Source organism: Equus asinus, chromosome 22 (assembly GCF_041296235.1).
Source record: "Equus asinus isolate D_3611 breed Donkey chromosome 22, EquAss-T2T_v2, whole genome shotgun sequence".
In the NCBI taxonomy this organism is placed as follows: domain Eukaryota; kingdom Metazoa; phylum Chordata; class Mammalia; order Perissodactyla; family Equidae; genus Equus; species Equus asinus.
The window spans coordinates 20,220,538-20,237,059 of record NC_091811.1 but is presented as its reverse complement, the minus strand read 5'-3'; the positions used below and the strand labels follow the sequence as shown (position 1 = coordinate 20,237,059).

The window sequence follows — 16,522 nt, the reverse complement described above, 5'->3', positions numbered from 1 at the left end:
AATGCCCTCACAAAGTCCAACTCCATCACTACTACTGTACATTTCACTAGACAACGATGTGACTATGACTGAAGGAGCAGGGAAGGAAATGTGTACAATCTTGCTGGGGACTGTGGAGAGAGCACATTACTTGTGCTAGAGATCTTTATGCACATGTGGTATACGTATCAGATAAAATAATTGTGCATTTGCATGATATGTATCAGCGTACTGTCCATATAGGCTCAGGGTATAGATAATGTAACTACATAATGTACATTGCTTAAATAAGGCAGAATCTTTCAGAAACCCCAACCTCAACCTGACACCCCATAATAGTGTAGAAGAAAAAAACAGAAACTAAAAAGCGCAAACTTAACTAGAATGAAAGGTCATTCTTTTTTTTATAATCACAAATGTGATTGTCTATCATCATTGGAAACTGGATAAAAGACATACTTCAGCAAAAAGAATTTACTCAAATATCAAAAAAAAAAGAGTTTCTGACAGAGAAGGGTATCAGATGCTAAAGTGAAAAATGATACAATTCTCCTCACTGAGTTCTTTTAAGAACATTCTCATTCCTTTGAAATGGTCAGATTAGAGTTCTGTGAAAATGAAAGGGAATGGAATAAGCTTTCGAGGTAATTTCCACCAAGATTCCATTATTCTCTTGATTTTCTACTTCCATGAAACATATTTGTATAAACTCACCATAAGCACAATTCCACAATGGGCAAGTATGAGCCATTATATCAAATGAGCACATGTGTAGATATATAATTGCAGAATAGGTTATATATCTATTCTAGATTTAGGAATTTAAAAATGGGGAACATAGTCCTTTTTAATGGAAAGATTAGGCCTTCTATGGGAAGGCATGGCATGTGACCAATATAGGGTTCTGGAGATCAAGCTATAAAGTTGGCCCCTTATCCATTTGTGCTTTTTCCACACAACTGTGACATTACCCAGCCAGTGGAAAAATGTTTATGATGCAATATAAAATTAAAAAGTAATATACAAAATCATAAGCATATTATGATCAGAACTAGACCCAACCTTAGTAAGAAGAAAAAGAAAGGCAAGGCAGATTTTAGAGGACTGGATTGAAATTCTGTTAAAAGAATAAATACTTACACAAAAGCATGGACCCAAAGACTAGGAGACTATACCCAGGAAATGTTATTGTGTACAAGTGGTGACTTATTTTGTTGGAATTATTTTTCATTTTTCAAATTTTCTGTTATGTTATGTTGCTTTCATAACACAAATCTTGGTTTCAGTTAGCACTTACCCTGGCACAGAGTCCACTGGAATAGCAGCAAACTTGCCAGAAGGGCACTCAGAAGCCCAAAAGCTACTGCCACATGGCAAGAGAGAAGGGACCTGGAAGAAGCTGCAAGAACAGAATTCAAAGCAAAATTCTGAGTCAGACTGAAAGCTGAAGGAGGAAAAGTTAGGGAAGGAGATCTGGGATCTTGAAGTAATTTGGCCTAGTGGGAAGTGAACCCCAGCCCTAAAGATTCCTTTCCTGGATTTGTCAGAGATTTGCCTTAAAGCCTAGGGTGGCCACCCACATCTTTATCAAGGAATAGACTATATTTGTCAAGTTCAGGATACTTTTTCCTTTGAAAATGTGGCTTACGCAGTCTCATGCCTTAGTGATGAGAATATAAATTGATACAACCTCTTTGGAGGACGATTTGGCAATGTCTACCAAAATTGCAAAGGCATTTACCCTTTGACTCAGAGTTTCCCTTTGAAAAGTTTCCTACAGATATTCACATACGTATAAAATGTTGTGTTTATAAGGCTGTTCATGGCAACAATATTTGTAGGAGGAAAAGACTGAATTCAACCTAAATGCCCATCAATAAAAAACCAATCAAATACATTCTGATATATACATAAAGTGAATATGCAGCTTCTAACAAAGGTTGGTAAAAAAACCAAAAAAATGCTTTTTTTACAGATATTGAGGTACTTTCAAGACATATAGTTAAAGGAAAAAACATTTCTACAGAACAACGTATGCTATACACAAGAATCTGATAACACTGTTTGACTCTGCAGAGGGGAAATAAATCAATGGGGACAGAGAGAGGAGGAAGACTTTTTACCTTATTTTCTTTTGTATCTTTTGAATTTTGAGCCATGTGATATATAATCTATTCAAAATTTAAATAAATATAGTTTAAAGGAAAATAAAATAACCTACATCTCAGAAGTGCTTTGTAAACTGTCACTATTGGAAGAGTAATGAGTTTAGGTTGATACCATTGTTTATGGATGGGACACTACTTCATATTAACTCCGTTGCATAAACCTACAACTAAGAATGCTACTTTTTTTATTTGGAAAATGGAAATTTTTTTTTTACCCAAATGTTTATTTCCAAATCATAGCAGTCTCATACCCCGATAGCATAGGAGTTATGTGTGAAGAGCAAAACTCTGTAAACTAAGATATTTAAGTTCTAATTTTTACTCCTTTATTTGGTAATCTTTAATCTGGAAATTGGAAAATTGATTCTGTGTCTTTGGGCCTCACTTTCCTATTTAAATTTTACATGAATCATCCTGTAGATATGTGCGGGTATCTATGACGCATTCTGAACTTCTCGAAAGAAATTCATAGTGAGAAATACCTTTAAAATGAGAGAGTTCTGCACGATAAATATTTGGACTGATAAATTCAAAAACACTAGGTTTCTAGTGACATCATAAAATACATATATACTATAGAAGAATATTTAATGAAATAAATGTTGACTTAGATATGCAAAATGAAAACAGGTATCAAAACATAATGTATTTGTGTAATGACAATCTGATTCAAACAATTAAGTTAAATTTTTTTAAATGTTTTTAATTTACTTAAAAAATATACATATTAAAAGCCACTTAGTGGTGTACATACAGTAGAGTCAGCATAGAAAGGCAAAAATGTACAAAAACAGTGATGCTGATGATCGCCATGTTGTAAAATTACTAGTGATTTTTATTTTCTTATATCCGCTCTCACAGTTTCCCTATTTTCTATAATGAACATGTAATACTTTTGAAAAAGATTTTTAATGTCATTTTAAAGTTTCCAATCCATTTCCCCATTCTCAGAGCATCCTAGAGTAAGAATGAATAAAAAAATGTGTAATATGTACTGTACATAAATAAAAAGCCACTTGCCTAGAAATCAAAATAATGATACTCAAGTTCCAGTTGTGTGACCTTGCACTTATACTTTAAAATGTACATTCATGGGGCTGGCCCTATGGCATAGTGGTTAAGGTCGTGCACTCTGCTTAGGTGCCCCAGGGTTAGCCGGTTCAGATCTGGGGCACAGATCTATGTTTATCAAACCATGCTTTGACAGACATCTCATATATAAAGTAGAGGAAGATGGGCCTGGATGTTAGCTCAAGGCCAATCTTCCTAAAAAAAAAAAAAGTACATTCCTTTTGACTTAATAATTCTATTCCTTAAAAATTAGCACAGATATAATCCAAAAGAAAGAAAAATAATACAAATAAAAATTCCCAATGCTGTATAATTTATAGTAATAGAAATAAATCTAAATGTCAAAGTACACTGGAATGATTTAGCAAATTATATAGCAATGCTTTCAAAGAATGAAACCAAAAATTATAATAATAAGGCTATGTAGCAAAAAGAGAGAAAGCGTATGGAGCTTACATAACTTGCAGGAGTTTACTCCAAGCATTACTAAAGAGATAAAGTTCTCCCAACAAAGTTCTTGCTTTAGTTCAGGAGCAATAAAGAATAACAGAATTGCCCTAGATTGGTTTCGTAGATAAGATCATAGAGGTAAATGGTTAGAAAAGAATCTACCTGAGACCTAAGATCAGATCCTCCACCATATACCAAATTTTCATACTCCAACTCTAGACTTTAAACTGAACCACAAGTATTTCCTCAAATTACCCTCAATTTTTCTACATCCTATACACCAAATTTATTCTACCTCCCATTCATCCCTTAGCCTATGGTCACTATGCACAGTTTTCCATACTAACTTGGTTAACTCACCTTTTGGCTGTGGTCTGGAGTCATTCTGGGCTTGGCGTTCAGTAGACAACTCTAATATGGAATAAATAGCATGGTCAGTCATTTCCATCTAAAATCTTTCACGTTCAGTTAAAAGAGTAAAATTATAGAAGTGTGAGGAGACATGCGTCAGTCAGGAAACACCCCAATCTCTAAACTGCTAGCAGGAAACTTGAAGGTTTGTTTGAAAAAAAATGGTCCAACCTGACAAAAACAGAAGCAACCTTCCAGGAAATGATTCAAATTCTGGGACTGCCTATAGAAATTAATATTCTAAATTGTGATTTTTTTTTGCTTCATCACATTCTCTAGATGTTCATTAAATACGTATTAAATTGATTCCCCATCTCACCTAATTCTACTGAGAAAGGAAATTTGCTCTTCAGTCCAGCAATTTCAATTATGGAAACCGGAATAAAAATGAGAGTGGTTCCTAGCTATGAATTTATCTCAGATTTTGTATTTGCTTTGTTTCTTTTTGAGAAAATAGATGCACATAAAATGGGACTGATTTCATTGTTTCTTGGACCTTTTGGGTAGTGATACATGATAGAGAAATGGATTATCAGCTGCATGTGCCTTGCATCAGGGGAGAAATGAACTACTGCCCAGATCTATGTTTTGTGAATATGCTGTATCCCTGTGTTCCCCCAAACATTCTCCCAGCTGTGCTCTAATCTTTACCCTTCACAGTGTCAGAAAGTCCAATACATGTTCTCTCCTCATTCTCTTGTTTTTAAAGACAACTATAAAGGGGAACAAATGAAATAAGTACATACTAAAGTGTTAGCAATTTATTTCTAATAGGAGAAAAGTTAATAAAAAATTAAAGTAAGGAACACAGAAAGGGAATTGAAACTCTAAGAACAGATAAGTTCACTAAGATAGAATGTATAAAGATAGAAGAGAAACAGGCAGAGCATATTAATAAAAACTAATAAAGTCCTGTTTTCAGCCACGGCAGAGTGATACTTTGACCTCCAGCCAAAAACTATACATGACAAAATACAGGAGGGGACTGTTTTCAGGCACAGAAAGACAGACAGCACTGTGATCCTTGAGAGAACAGAACACTCAAAGGTGAGCGCTACAATCACCCTGGTGTTCTTCCTAGGGCCACTTTCTGGCACAAGGCAGGAAAATGAATCCTGAACAGAGCAGCAGTCTCCTTAAGCTGAGGAGGCAGAGAGCCACATTTTAAGCTGCTTATGTGGCTAGAATTTGCAGGGCAGGGTAAGTGACAAGAGGGAGCTGCACAGAGAGAGATGTTCAGAAGACTGCATGGGAATTCCCTATAGGTCTCTGGCTAAGAGCTAGGCTGCACAGACAGAGGACATGATTCTGCACATCCTAGCTGAGGTGGCCCCAGCAGGGCTGACAGCTGAATAGTGAGATCAGAGGTGGTGCAGTGCTGACCAGCTTGAACAAAGAAACGAAACAAAGTTTGACAAAAAAAAAAAAAGATCCACCAGTAAGTTAGCAGCCTATGAGAACAAATTTTGATGCCCTTAAAAGGAAGACAACATAAACGAAATGTGTTCTATACCTACAATGGAATATTATCCAGCCTTAAAAAGGAAGGAAATCCTGTCACATTCTACCACATGGATGAACCTTGAAGACATTATGCTAAATGAAATAAGCTCATTACAACAAGACAAATACTCTATGATTCCACTTACATGAGGTATCTAACGTAGTCAAATTCACAGAAACAGAAAATAGAATAGTGGCTGCCAGAGGCTGGGGAGAGAGAAAAATGGGGAGTTGTTTAAGGGTTATAGAGTTTCAATTTTACAAGATGAACAACTTCTGGAGATTGGTCGAATGAAAATGTGACCATACTTGCATTAGTCTGCTTAGGCTGCCATAAGAAAATACCATAGACTGGGTGGCTTAAACAACAGAAACACTGGAAGTCCAAGATTAAGGCACCTGCAGGATTGGTGTCTCATGAGAACTCTCCCCTTGGGTTGCAGTAGCCGCCTTCTCACTCTGGTCTCACAAGGCCTTTCCCTAGTGCGTGTGTGCAGGAAGAGGTAGAGCAACCGAGCTCTTGGGTATCTCTTCTTATAAGGACACTAATCCCATCAGATCAGGGCCCAACCACCATGACCTCATTTAACTTTAATTACTTCCTTAGAGGTCCCATCTCAAAGTACAGCAAAACTAGAGATTAGGGCTTCAACATAGGAAGTCAGGGTGGGAGGGGACACAAATATTTAGTCCATTACAATAGTTGACACCACTGAACTGTACACCTAAAAATGGTTAAGATGTTTTAAAAAAGAAAAAAAAAAGGAAGGCAACATAGGAATCAGTGCTCCTCAAGGAAATGACTAATTCTAGGGCCGGGGAGGAAAAGTGCAAGATGAGCCTGGAAGCACCTTTTAATCTCTTAGTGCTAGAAAATAAGGAAGTACTCAAAAACAAAACCAAAAACACATGAGAGCACTTCAGGAGGGCACAGGAACCAACCTGAAAATGCTCCTAATGGCCATAAATTAAACAATTAGAGCAACAAAATAAATAATAGTACTGGATTATAACCCAGGAATTTTAAAAAATCTATGAATCCATACTGAATCATTTTTATTTGTTTATTTTTGACAAAAAATATATTTAAGATGTACAACATAAAGTTTTGATATAAGTATACATTGTGAAATGATTACCACACTCAAACTAATTAACATAACCATCACTTCCAGTATTTACTATTTTGTATGTGTAGTGAGATTTGAAATCTACTCTCTTAGCAAATTTCAAGTATATAATAATTATTAAATATAATCACCATGCTGTGCATTAGGTCTCCAGAATGTATTCATCTTATAATCGAAAGTATATATCATTTGATCAACATCTGCCCTTTTCCTCCACCCACTAGCCTCTGGTAACGACCTTTCTATTCTCTGTTACTATGAGTTTGACTTTTTTTTTTATTCCACATAGTGAAATCATGTGAAATATGTCCTTCTGTGTCTGTCTTATTTCACTTAGATAATGTCCTGGTTGTAAATGGCAGGATTTCCACTTTTTATTATAGATAGATAGATAAATAGATAGATCGATCAATCTATCGATCTCTCTCTATATATATATATTACTAGAAATAATGCTGCAATGAACATGGCAGTGCAGATATCTCTATGAAATAGTGATTTTATTTCCTTTGGATATATACCCAGAAGTAGGATTGCAAGAACATTTTTGTTCTTTCATTTTCAATTTTTAATTTTTTGAGGGGCCTCCATACTGTTTTCCATAGTGGCTATACCAATTTGCATTCCCATTCATTTTGTTGATTGTTTCTTTTGCTGTGCAGAAACTGTTTAATTTGATATAGTCTCACTTCTTTATTTGTTGCTTTTGTTGCCTGAGCTTTTTATGTACATTCCAAATCATTGCCAAGACCAATGTCAAGGAGGTTTTTCCACATATTTTCTACCAGGAGTTTTACAATTTGTGGTCTTACTTTTAAGTCTTTAATTCATTTTGGGTTGTTTTTGTGCATGGTGTAAGAAAAGGGTCCAATTTCATTCTTTCGCATGTGGATATCCAATTTTCCTAACATCACTTATTTAAGAGACTATCCCTTCCCCATCATATACTCTTGATGCCCTTGTCAGAAATTAGTTGACTATATATACGTACAAAATGGAATGATGTAGGCAAAATGAAACTGCTCTTCCTACCGTTTTTGTGTGGTTATTCGCAAGTTTTTTGCTCTACTGTGTTGCTGACGCTTCTTAAGTGAACTCCTGAGATCTCCCAGAGCTATTTTCATTTGTGGATAGCTACGTAGTTGTTCTTTGTGGGGGGATGGCGGCCAGGGTCTCCTCCTCTGCCATCATGGTGATGTCACTCCTCTGAATCCATACTCATTTAAATAAATGATTGAATAAATAAATAAATGAGGGATAATTTATAAATATTCCTTACAGTAATTCCACCTAAGATATGCAGTATATTCCCCCCTCATGATAATTCTCCTCTCATCACACATTAACAAGCCTTAATGACTTACTTCCAAAGAATAATGTATGGATAGGGGAAAACAGTAACTTTACAGTGAAGAAACCTCGAAAACACAACCTCAACCCCATGAACAGAGTTAAACATGTGAACCACCACTGATAAGTCTCGTTGTTATCATGTACCCCCAATATTTCACCAAAACCCATAACCTCAGTTTATACGTGAGAAAAAAAACGGATAACTTCAAATTGAGAGATATTCTTCTAAATAACTAATCAGTACTCTTCAAACATATCAAGGTCAGAAAAACAAGGAAATACTGACAAAGTATCACAGACCAGAGAAGACTAAGGAAATACAAAGACTAAATGCAAGGTGGTATCCTGCATCAGATCCTGGGACAGAAAATGCACATTAATGGGAAACCAGCGAAATTCAAGGAAAACCTGGAGTTTAGCTAATAATAATATAGCAGTGTTTATTTCTTAGGTTTCACAAATGTACCATGATTATTTAAGATGTTAAGTAATTATTTAGTTTCCCAATTCTCATTAGGGAAATGGGATGGAGGGTGTGAAGGAATGCTCTATACTATCTTTGAAACTTTTCCATAAATCTGAAATTATTCCCAAATAAAAGTTTTATTTAAAAAAGAATGACAACATAATGCAGACTCCCTATAACGTAATATATTTAATGTCCAGTATACACTAAAAAGTTATTACAATGCAAAGAAATAAGCAAATGTGGGTCATAGACCAGAGAAAAATCAGTAAGTAGAAAAGAAACTTAAGATGACATGAATGTTGGAATTAGCAAACAAAAACTTTAATAACTATCTAAACATGTTCAAAGACATAGAGGAAAAATATAGTCATAATGAATTTAAAAAAAAGACTCAACAGAGAAATAGAAAGTATAAAAAAAGTACTACGTGAATATTCTAAGACAGAAAAGAACAATATCCATAATTTTAAAAAAATAACTGAATGGGATTAACAACAAATTGGGGACGACAGAAGAAAAGGTCAGTGAATGTGAAAATAGATTGCTAGAAATTATCCAACATGAAAAACAGAAGAAAAAATGAACAGAGCCTCAATGACCTGTAGGACAATATCAAGCAGTGTTAGTAAAGTCTCAGAAATACAGGAGAAATATAATGGAGCAGGAGAAGAATTCGAAGAATTAATGATTAAATATTTCCCAAATTTAGTATAAACCTTACAGATATCAGAAACTCAACAAACCCCAATCAGGATAAATATAAGGAAAATCATGCCTAACAACATTAAAACAAAACTGCTGAAAAACAAAGATAAAGAGAAAATATTGCAAGCAGCCAGAGAAAAATAACACATTAACAGAGGGGAACAATGACATGAATGATAACTGAATTCTCATCAGAAACCAAAAAGGAAAAAAACAATGGAATGCCATTTTTAAAAAGATAGAAGAAGAAAACCACTATTAGTACAGACACTATGGAAAACAGTATGAAGGTTCCTCAAAAAACCAAAAATAGAACTACCATATGATCCAGCAATACCACTTCTGGGGAAGTATCTAAAGGAAATGAAATCACTATCTCAAAAAAATATCTACACCCCCATGCTTATTGCAGCATTATTCACAAGACCCAAGACATGGAAATAACCTAAGTGCCCATCGATGGATGAATGGGTAAAGAAAATATGGTACATATAAAACTATAAATATACATATATATTTATATATGTATATTTATATATATATATACACACAACAGCATATTATTCAGACATAAGAAGGAAATCCTGCCATTTGTGACAACATGGATGAAACTTGAGGGCATTATGCTAAGTGAGATAAGTCAGACAGAGAAAGATTCTACACTTATATGTAGAACCTAAAAAAAATGCAAACTCATAGGAATAGAGAGTAGAATGGTGGCTGCCAGGAGCAAGGGGGTGGGGAAAATGGAGAGATGTTGGGTCAAAAGGTACAAACTTTCATTTATAAGAGGAATAAGTTCTGGGGATCTAATGTACAGCATAGTGACTATAGTTAACAATACTTCATTGTATACTTAAAATTTGCTAAGAGTAAACTTAAACGTTCTTGCCACACACAAAAAAAGAAAGTAACTATGTGAGGTGATAGATGTGATAACTAACATTATTGTGGTAATCATTTCACAATATATATGTGTATCAAATCATCACATTATACCCCTTAAGTTTACACAATGTTATATGTCAATTACATCTCAATAAAGCTGGAGGGAATAATACTACCAATCCAGAATTCCATATCCAGCAAAAACATCCATCAAAAATGAAGAGGGAAAACAAAAACAATTTCATAGTAAAGAAAACAGAGAACTTGTCATAAGCAGTCCAGCACTACAAGAAATGCCAAAAGAAGCTCTTCATACTGAAAACAAATGTCACAAAATGAAAACTTATATCTGTAGGATTGAAGAAGGGCAGAAATGGTAAATATATAGGTACATATAAAAGATTGTGCTTATTTTCTTTTATCCCCTTAGTTTCTTTGAAAGAAAGAACAAAGAAAAAAAAAATATAAGGCAAATTATAAACAAACAGCAAAATGATAGACCTAAAGTCTACCGTATCAATAATTGAATTTACCATAAATGGACTAAACATATCAAAGAAGTGACAGAGATTGTAACACTAGACAAAAAAAGCCTAAACCAACTGTATGCTGTGCATAATGCATGCACTTTAAATATAATGACACAAATACGTCGAAAGAAAGTATGGAAAAAGATATACCACGTGAACAGTAAACAAAAAACCCTGGAACATTGTATTAGTTTATTATTGTTGCCGTGACAAATTACCACAAATATAGTGGCTTAAAACAATGTACGTTTATTCTCTTACAGTTCTGGGGGCCAGAAGTTTAAAATAAAGCTGTTGGAAGACTGCCTTCCTTCTGGAGAGTTCAGAAAAGAATCCATTTCCTTGATTTTTCCTGCTTCTAGAGGCTGCCTGAATTCCTTGGCTTGTGACCTCCTTCCTCCATCTTCCAAGTACATGACCCCAATCTGTTTGTACCATCATATCTCCTTTTTCTGACTTTGAGTCTGCTGCCTCCCTCTTATAAGGATGGCTGTGATCACAGTGGACCCCCCTGGAAATCCAACACAATCTCTCCATGGCAGGATTCTTAATTTAATCATATCTACAAAGTCTCTTTTGCCATATAAGGTAACATATTCACAGGTCCCAAGCATTAGGACATGGACATATTTGGCCAGGTAGGCAGATATTATTCAGCCTACCACAAGTGGTTATATTAATATAAGAAAAAATTGACAAGACTAAAGAGGTATATGTCATAATTATATGAAGCACAGCATCAAGCATACACAACAACGTAAATGAGTATGCACTTAATAACAGAACTTCAAAACATGAAGCAAAAAGTGACAGAATTAAAGGGAGAAATAAACAAATCAATAATCATAGTTGAAGATTTAAACACTCCTTTCTCAGTAACTGATAAGACAATGAGACCAAAAAAAAATCAGTAAGAATATAAAAGATCTAAAGAATAGTACCAACCACCTTGGCCTAATTGAAATTTACTCAACACAATGACATTAAAAAATAACAGAGTAAACAAGCCTTTCAAGAATAAGTAGGATGTTCACCACATAAATTATATATTGGGTAATAATACGAGTTTTAATAAATTTCAATATATTAAAATCTTAAAGATATGTTTTATGACCACAGTGGAATCAATAACAAGAAAAAACCTAGAAAATTCCTAAATATTTGAAAATTAAAGCACATACATAATCATCAGGGAAATACAAATAAAAACCACAATGAGATAGCACCTCACATCTTTTACAATGACTATTATCAATAAAACAAGAAATAACAAGTGTTGGAGAGGATGTAGAGAAAGTAAACCTTTGTGCACTATTGGTGGGAATGTAAATTGGTGCAGCCACTATGGAAAACAGTAAGGAAGTTCCTCAAAAAATTATAATAGAATTATGATGTGATCTAGCAGTTCCATTTCTGAGTATTTATCTGAAGAAAACAAAATCACTATATCAAAAAAAATCTGCAACCCTCACATTCATTACAGCATTATTTTCAGTAGCCAACACATGGAAACAATCTAAATGTCTATCAATAGATGAATGCATAAAGGAAATGTAGTGTAAAGGAAATGTATTTACAGATGGACAGACAGATAGAGAGACACAATGTAATATTATTCAGTCATAAAAAAAAGAAAGAAATACTGCCATTTGTGACAACATGGGTGGACCTTGAGGGCATTATGCTATGTGAAATAAGTCAGACAGAGAAAGACAAATACTGTATGATCTCACTTACATGTGGAAACAAAAAAAAAACAAACTCATAGAGAGAATAGATTCATGGTTGCCAGAGGCAGGGTTTGGGGTGAGGGAGAAAGATGAAGGTGGTCAAAAGGTACAAACTTCCAGTTATAAGATGAATAAGTCCTGGGGATGTAAGGTGCAGAATGGTGACTACAGTTAATAATACTGTATTGCATATTTGAAAGTTGCTAAGAGAGTAAATCTCAAAAGTTATCACAAGAAAGGGGCTGGCCCAGTGGCCGAGTGGTTAAGTTCGCGCGCTCCGCTGCAGGCGGCCCAGTGTTTCGTTAGTTCGAATCCTGGGCGCGGACATGGCACTGCTCATCAGACCACGCTGAGGCAGCGTCCCACATGCCACAACTAGAAGAACCCACAACGAAGAATACACAACTATGTACCGGGGGGCTTTGGGGAGAAAAAGGAAAAAATAAAATCTTTAATAAAAAAAAAAAAGTTATCACAAGAAAAAAATTGTAACTGTATGGTGATAGAGGTTAACCAAACTTATTGTGGTAATCATTTCAAAATGTATATATATATATCAAATCATTATGTTGTACATCCAAAACTAATACAATGTTATATGTCGATTATGTCTCAATTATTAAAAATAAAAACAAGAAAAAAGAAAGCATTAGAGAGGCAAGACGTTTTAGAAACTCACTGGTACTAACCTGAGCCTTTTTCATTGACATAACAACAAAGATAATTTAAAAAGGGGAAAAGACAAAAAAAAAGTTCTATTAGAATAATTAAGATGACTTTTTGTACGCCTGAAAAAAACACACACACACACACACATACTTCTAAATAATTCATGGGTCAAAGAAGAAATAATAAACAAAATTAGAAAATATGTCAAACTGAATGGTTACAAAACCATAATATGAAAATTTGTAAAACAGTAGCTTAGAGGGAATGTTATAGCTTTAAATGAATACAAAGGAAGAAAGATTTTAAATAAATAGCCTAAGTTTCTAATTTAAGAAGACAGAAAAAGAAGAGCAAATTAAAACCAAAGTAAGCAGAAGAAAGGCCAGAATTTAAAAACATGAAAACAATAAAAGGGAAAAAAAGCAATAGAGAAATTACCACAGCCAAAATTTGGTTCTATGATAAGATTATTGACTGATAAATTTCTAACAAGACTGATCAAAAAACAGAGAACACACATTATGAATATCAAGAATGAAGAGGATATATCACTATAGATTTTAAAGACATTAAAAGGATAATAAGGGGCACTGATGTCAGCATCATGGTGGAGTGAGCTCTCCCCTTAGACTCTCCCCACTAAGAAACAACAAAAAGAGTGTTCGTATAACAAGAGAGGACATCCACACAACACAAAAGATGTCTGAGAGATCCACACAACCATACTTTTGAAGGTGGAGGTGCTGGAAGGAGGTAAGGGGATCTCCCCTCCTTCCCTAAAGGCAGAAACCCAAGACACTTTACTGCGCCTGTCTCTGAGAGGAGGGGGGGAGGGGCAGCCCTCCATGAGAACACCTTTGCTCTCCAAGTTCCCTCACTGCCCTTGGTAAAACCCCAAAAAGAGGTGGCTAAGGTATTTCCAGGGTGTCTTCATCAAGCCGGCACCATGGGAGAGCAGACACCAAGGGTGGAGCAAGGGTCCCCCAGGACTGCACAAGTGAAAGAAAGTGCCCCTCCTCCTACCTGGTGCTCCAGCTCAGCCAGTTGGCCAGAGCACCCAAGCAAACAACAGAAAAGCAGCAGCTGTGAGTGAGGGAGCCAGGGTCACAGCAGGCTCAGAATACACAGCTCTTGACCCCTACCCAGTGGCATCAGGTGGAAGCTGTGACCAAATACTATCACTATGCAGAGGCACAAATTCATCAAACAATATGAAAAAATATTTTAATACTCAAGACCCAGAGGAAAATGACAAGCACCCAGAAATTTGAAGGCACAAAAATTCATAATCTAAATGACACAGAATTCAAAATACCTATCATAAGAAAACTCAATGAGTTAAAGGAAATACAGATAGTTCAATGAAATCAGGAATTTCTTCACAAAAGAGATTGAAACTGTAAAGAAAAACCAATCAGAAATGTTGGAGATGAAAAGCACAATGGATGAGATAAAGAAAAATCTGGACTCCTTGAAACAGAGCTGATACTATGGAGGAAAGAATTAGCAGTCTAGAGGACAGAAATGTAGAAATGCTTCAGATGGAGGAGGGGAGAGAACTAAGACTAAAAAGAAATTTCGAAATTCTCTGAGAAATATCCAAGTCAATCAGGAAATGCAACATAAGGATTATAGGAATTATACGGAGCAGAAAGCTTTTTCAAAGAAATAATAGCTGAGAACTTCCCAAACCTGGGGAAGAAGATGGAAATACAAGTGAAAGAAGCTAATAGATCTCCGAATTACATAAATGTAAAAAGACCCTCTCAAAGGCATATAGTAGTAAAGCTGGCAAAAGTCAATGACAAAGAAAAAATATTAAGGGCAGCAAGGCAGAAGAAAATAACTTACCAAGGAACTTCTATTAGGCTTTCAGGGGATTTCTCAGCAGAAATCTTACAGGCTAGGAGAGAGTGGTATGATATATTCAAAATTCTGAAAGACAAAAACTTTCAGCCAACAATACTCTATCCAGTGAAAATATCCTTCAGATATGATGAAGGAATAAAACCTTCCCCAGATAAACAAAAGCTAAGAGATTCATCACCACAAGAGCCCCCTACAAGAAATGCTCAAGAAGGACCTAATACCAGGAAAAAAAAGAGTGTTTATGAAGCTTTGAGCAAGGAGATAAATAGGTAAGCAAAATCAGAAAATTGCAGCTCTCCATCAGAACAAGTTAGCAAACACTTAATTATAACATTACAGATAAAGGGAAGGAAAACATCAAAAATAAATGTAATCTAATCATTTTAACCACAAACTCAAAATACAAGATGGAATAAGTTGTGACAATAATAACTTAGAAGGGGAAGAGGAAGAGGGTGGAATCAGCTTAGGCTAAGGAAATAAAAGGTTATCAGAAAATGGACTAACTGACCTACAAGATTTTTTATACAAACTTTACGGTAACCACTAAACAAAGTATGAGAACAGAGACACAAACAATAAATAAAGAGAAAACTAAGAAAATCATCATAGAGAACTACCAAACTGAATTGGTAGGCCAAAACATATGGGATGAGAAACAAAGGAAATGCAGAAGAACCAGAAAATGAGCAATAAAATGGCAGCATTAAGCCCCCATATATCATAATCACTCTAAATGTAAAAAGATTGAATTCTCCAATCAAAAGAACAGCATGGCTAGATGGATTAAAAAAACAAGACCCAACAATATGCTGCCTCCAGGAAACACATCTCAGCTCTAAAGACAAACACAGGCTCAGAATGAAGGAATGGAAGACAATACTCCAAGGTAACAGCAAACAAAAGCAAGTGTTGCCATACTTATATCAGACAAAGGAGACTTCAAGATAAAATAGGTAATGAAAGACAAAGAGGGGCAGTATATAATGATAAAAGGGACATCCCACCCAGAAGACATCACACTTATAAATATATATGCACCCAACACAGGAGTACCAAATTATACAAAGCAATTAATAACAAATGTAAAATGAGATATTAATGACAACACAACAATAGTAGGGGACCTTAACACCTCACTTACATCAAAGGATAGATCATCCAAACAGAAGGTCAACAAGGAAATAGTGGATTTCAATGAAAACCTAGACCAGATGGACTTAATAGATATATAGAGAACACTCCATCCAAAATCAACAGAACACATTTTTCTCAAATGCACATGGAACATTCTCAAGGACAGATCACATATTGGGAAACAAGGAAAGTCTAAATAAATTTTGGAAGACTGAAATCATATCAAGTATGTTTTCCAATATAATGCTATGAAACTAGAAATCAACTACAAGACAAAGCTGGGAAGGTGACAACCATGTGGAGACTAAACAACATGCTATTGAACAACAAACGGATCATTGAAGAAATTAAAGGAGAAATCAAAAACTATCTGGAGACAAATAAGAACGAAAATACACCATATCAATACACCATATCAATTCATATGGGATGCAGCAAAAGCAGTCCTAAGAGGGAAATT

At 35.1% G+C, this 16,522-nt stretch overlaps 1 protein-coding gene across 4 annotated transcripts in view; it reads right to left on the bottom strand.

Moving 5' to 3' along the window:
• Positions 1-16,522, bottom strand: part of KLRG1 (killer cell lectin like receptor G1) — a 42,410-nt gene that overhangs the window by 12,895 nt on the left and 12,993 nt on the right. For 3 of the 4 annotated variants that reach the window (XR_011496936.1, XM_070494345.1, XM_014850957.3), the window contains exons 3-4: positions 4,029-4,079; positions 1,277-1,378 (exon numbers count right to left, since the gene is read on the bottom strand). Coding sequence is in view for 3 of the 4 variants with exons in the window: in XM_070494345.1 (XP_070350446.1) it covers positions 1,277-1,378; positions 4,029-4,079 (153 nt within the window). In the remaining variant the exon portion in view is untranslated. The remainder of the gene's footprint in view (positions 1-1,276; positions 1,379-4,028; positions 4,080-16,522) is intronic. The other variant, XM_070494346.1, reaches the window with a different exon arrangement.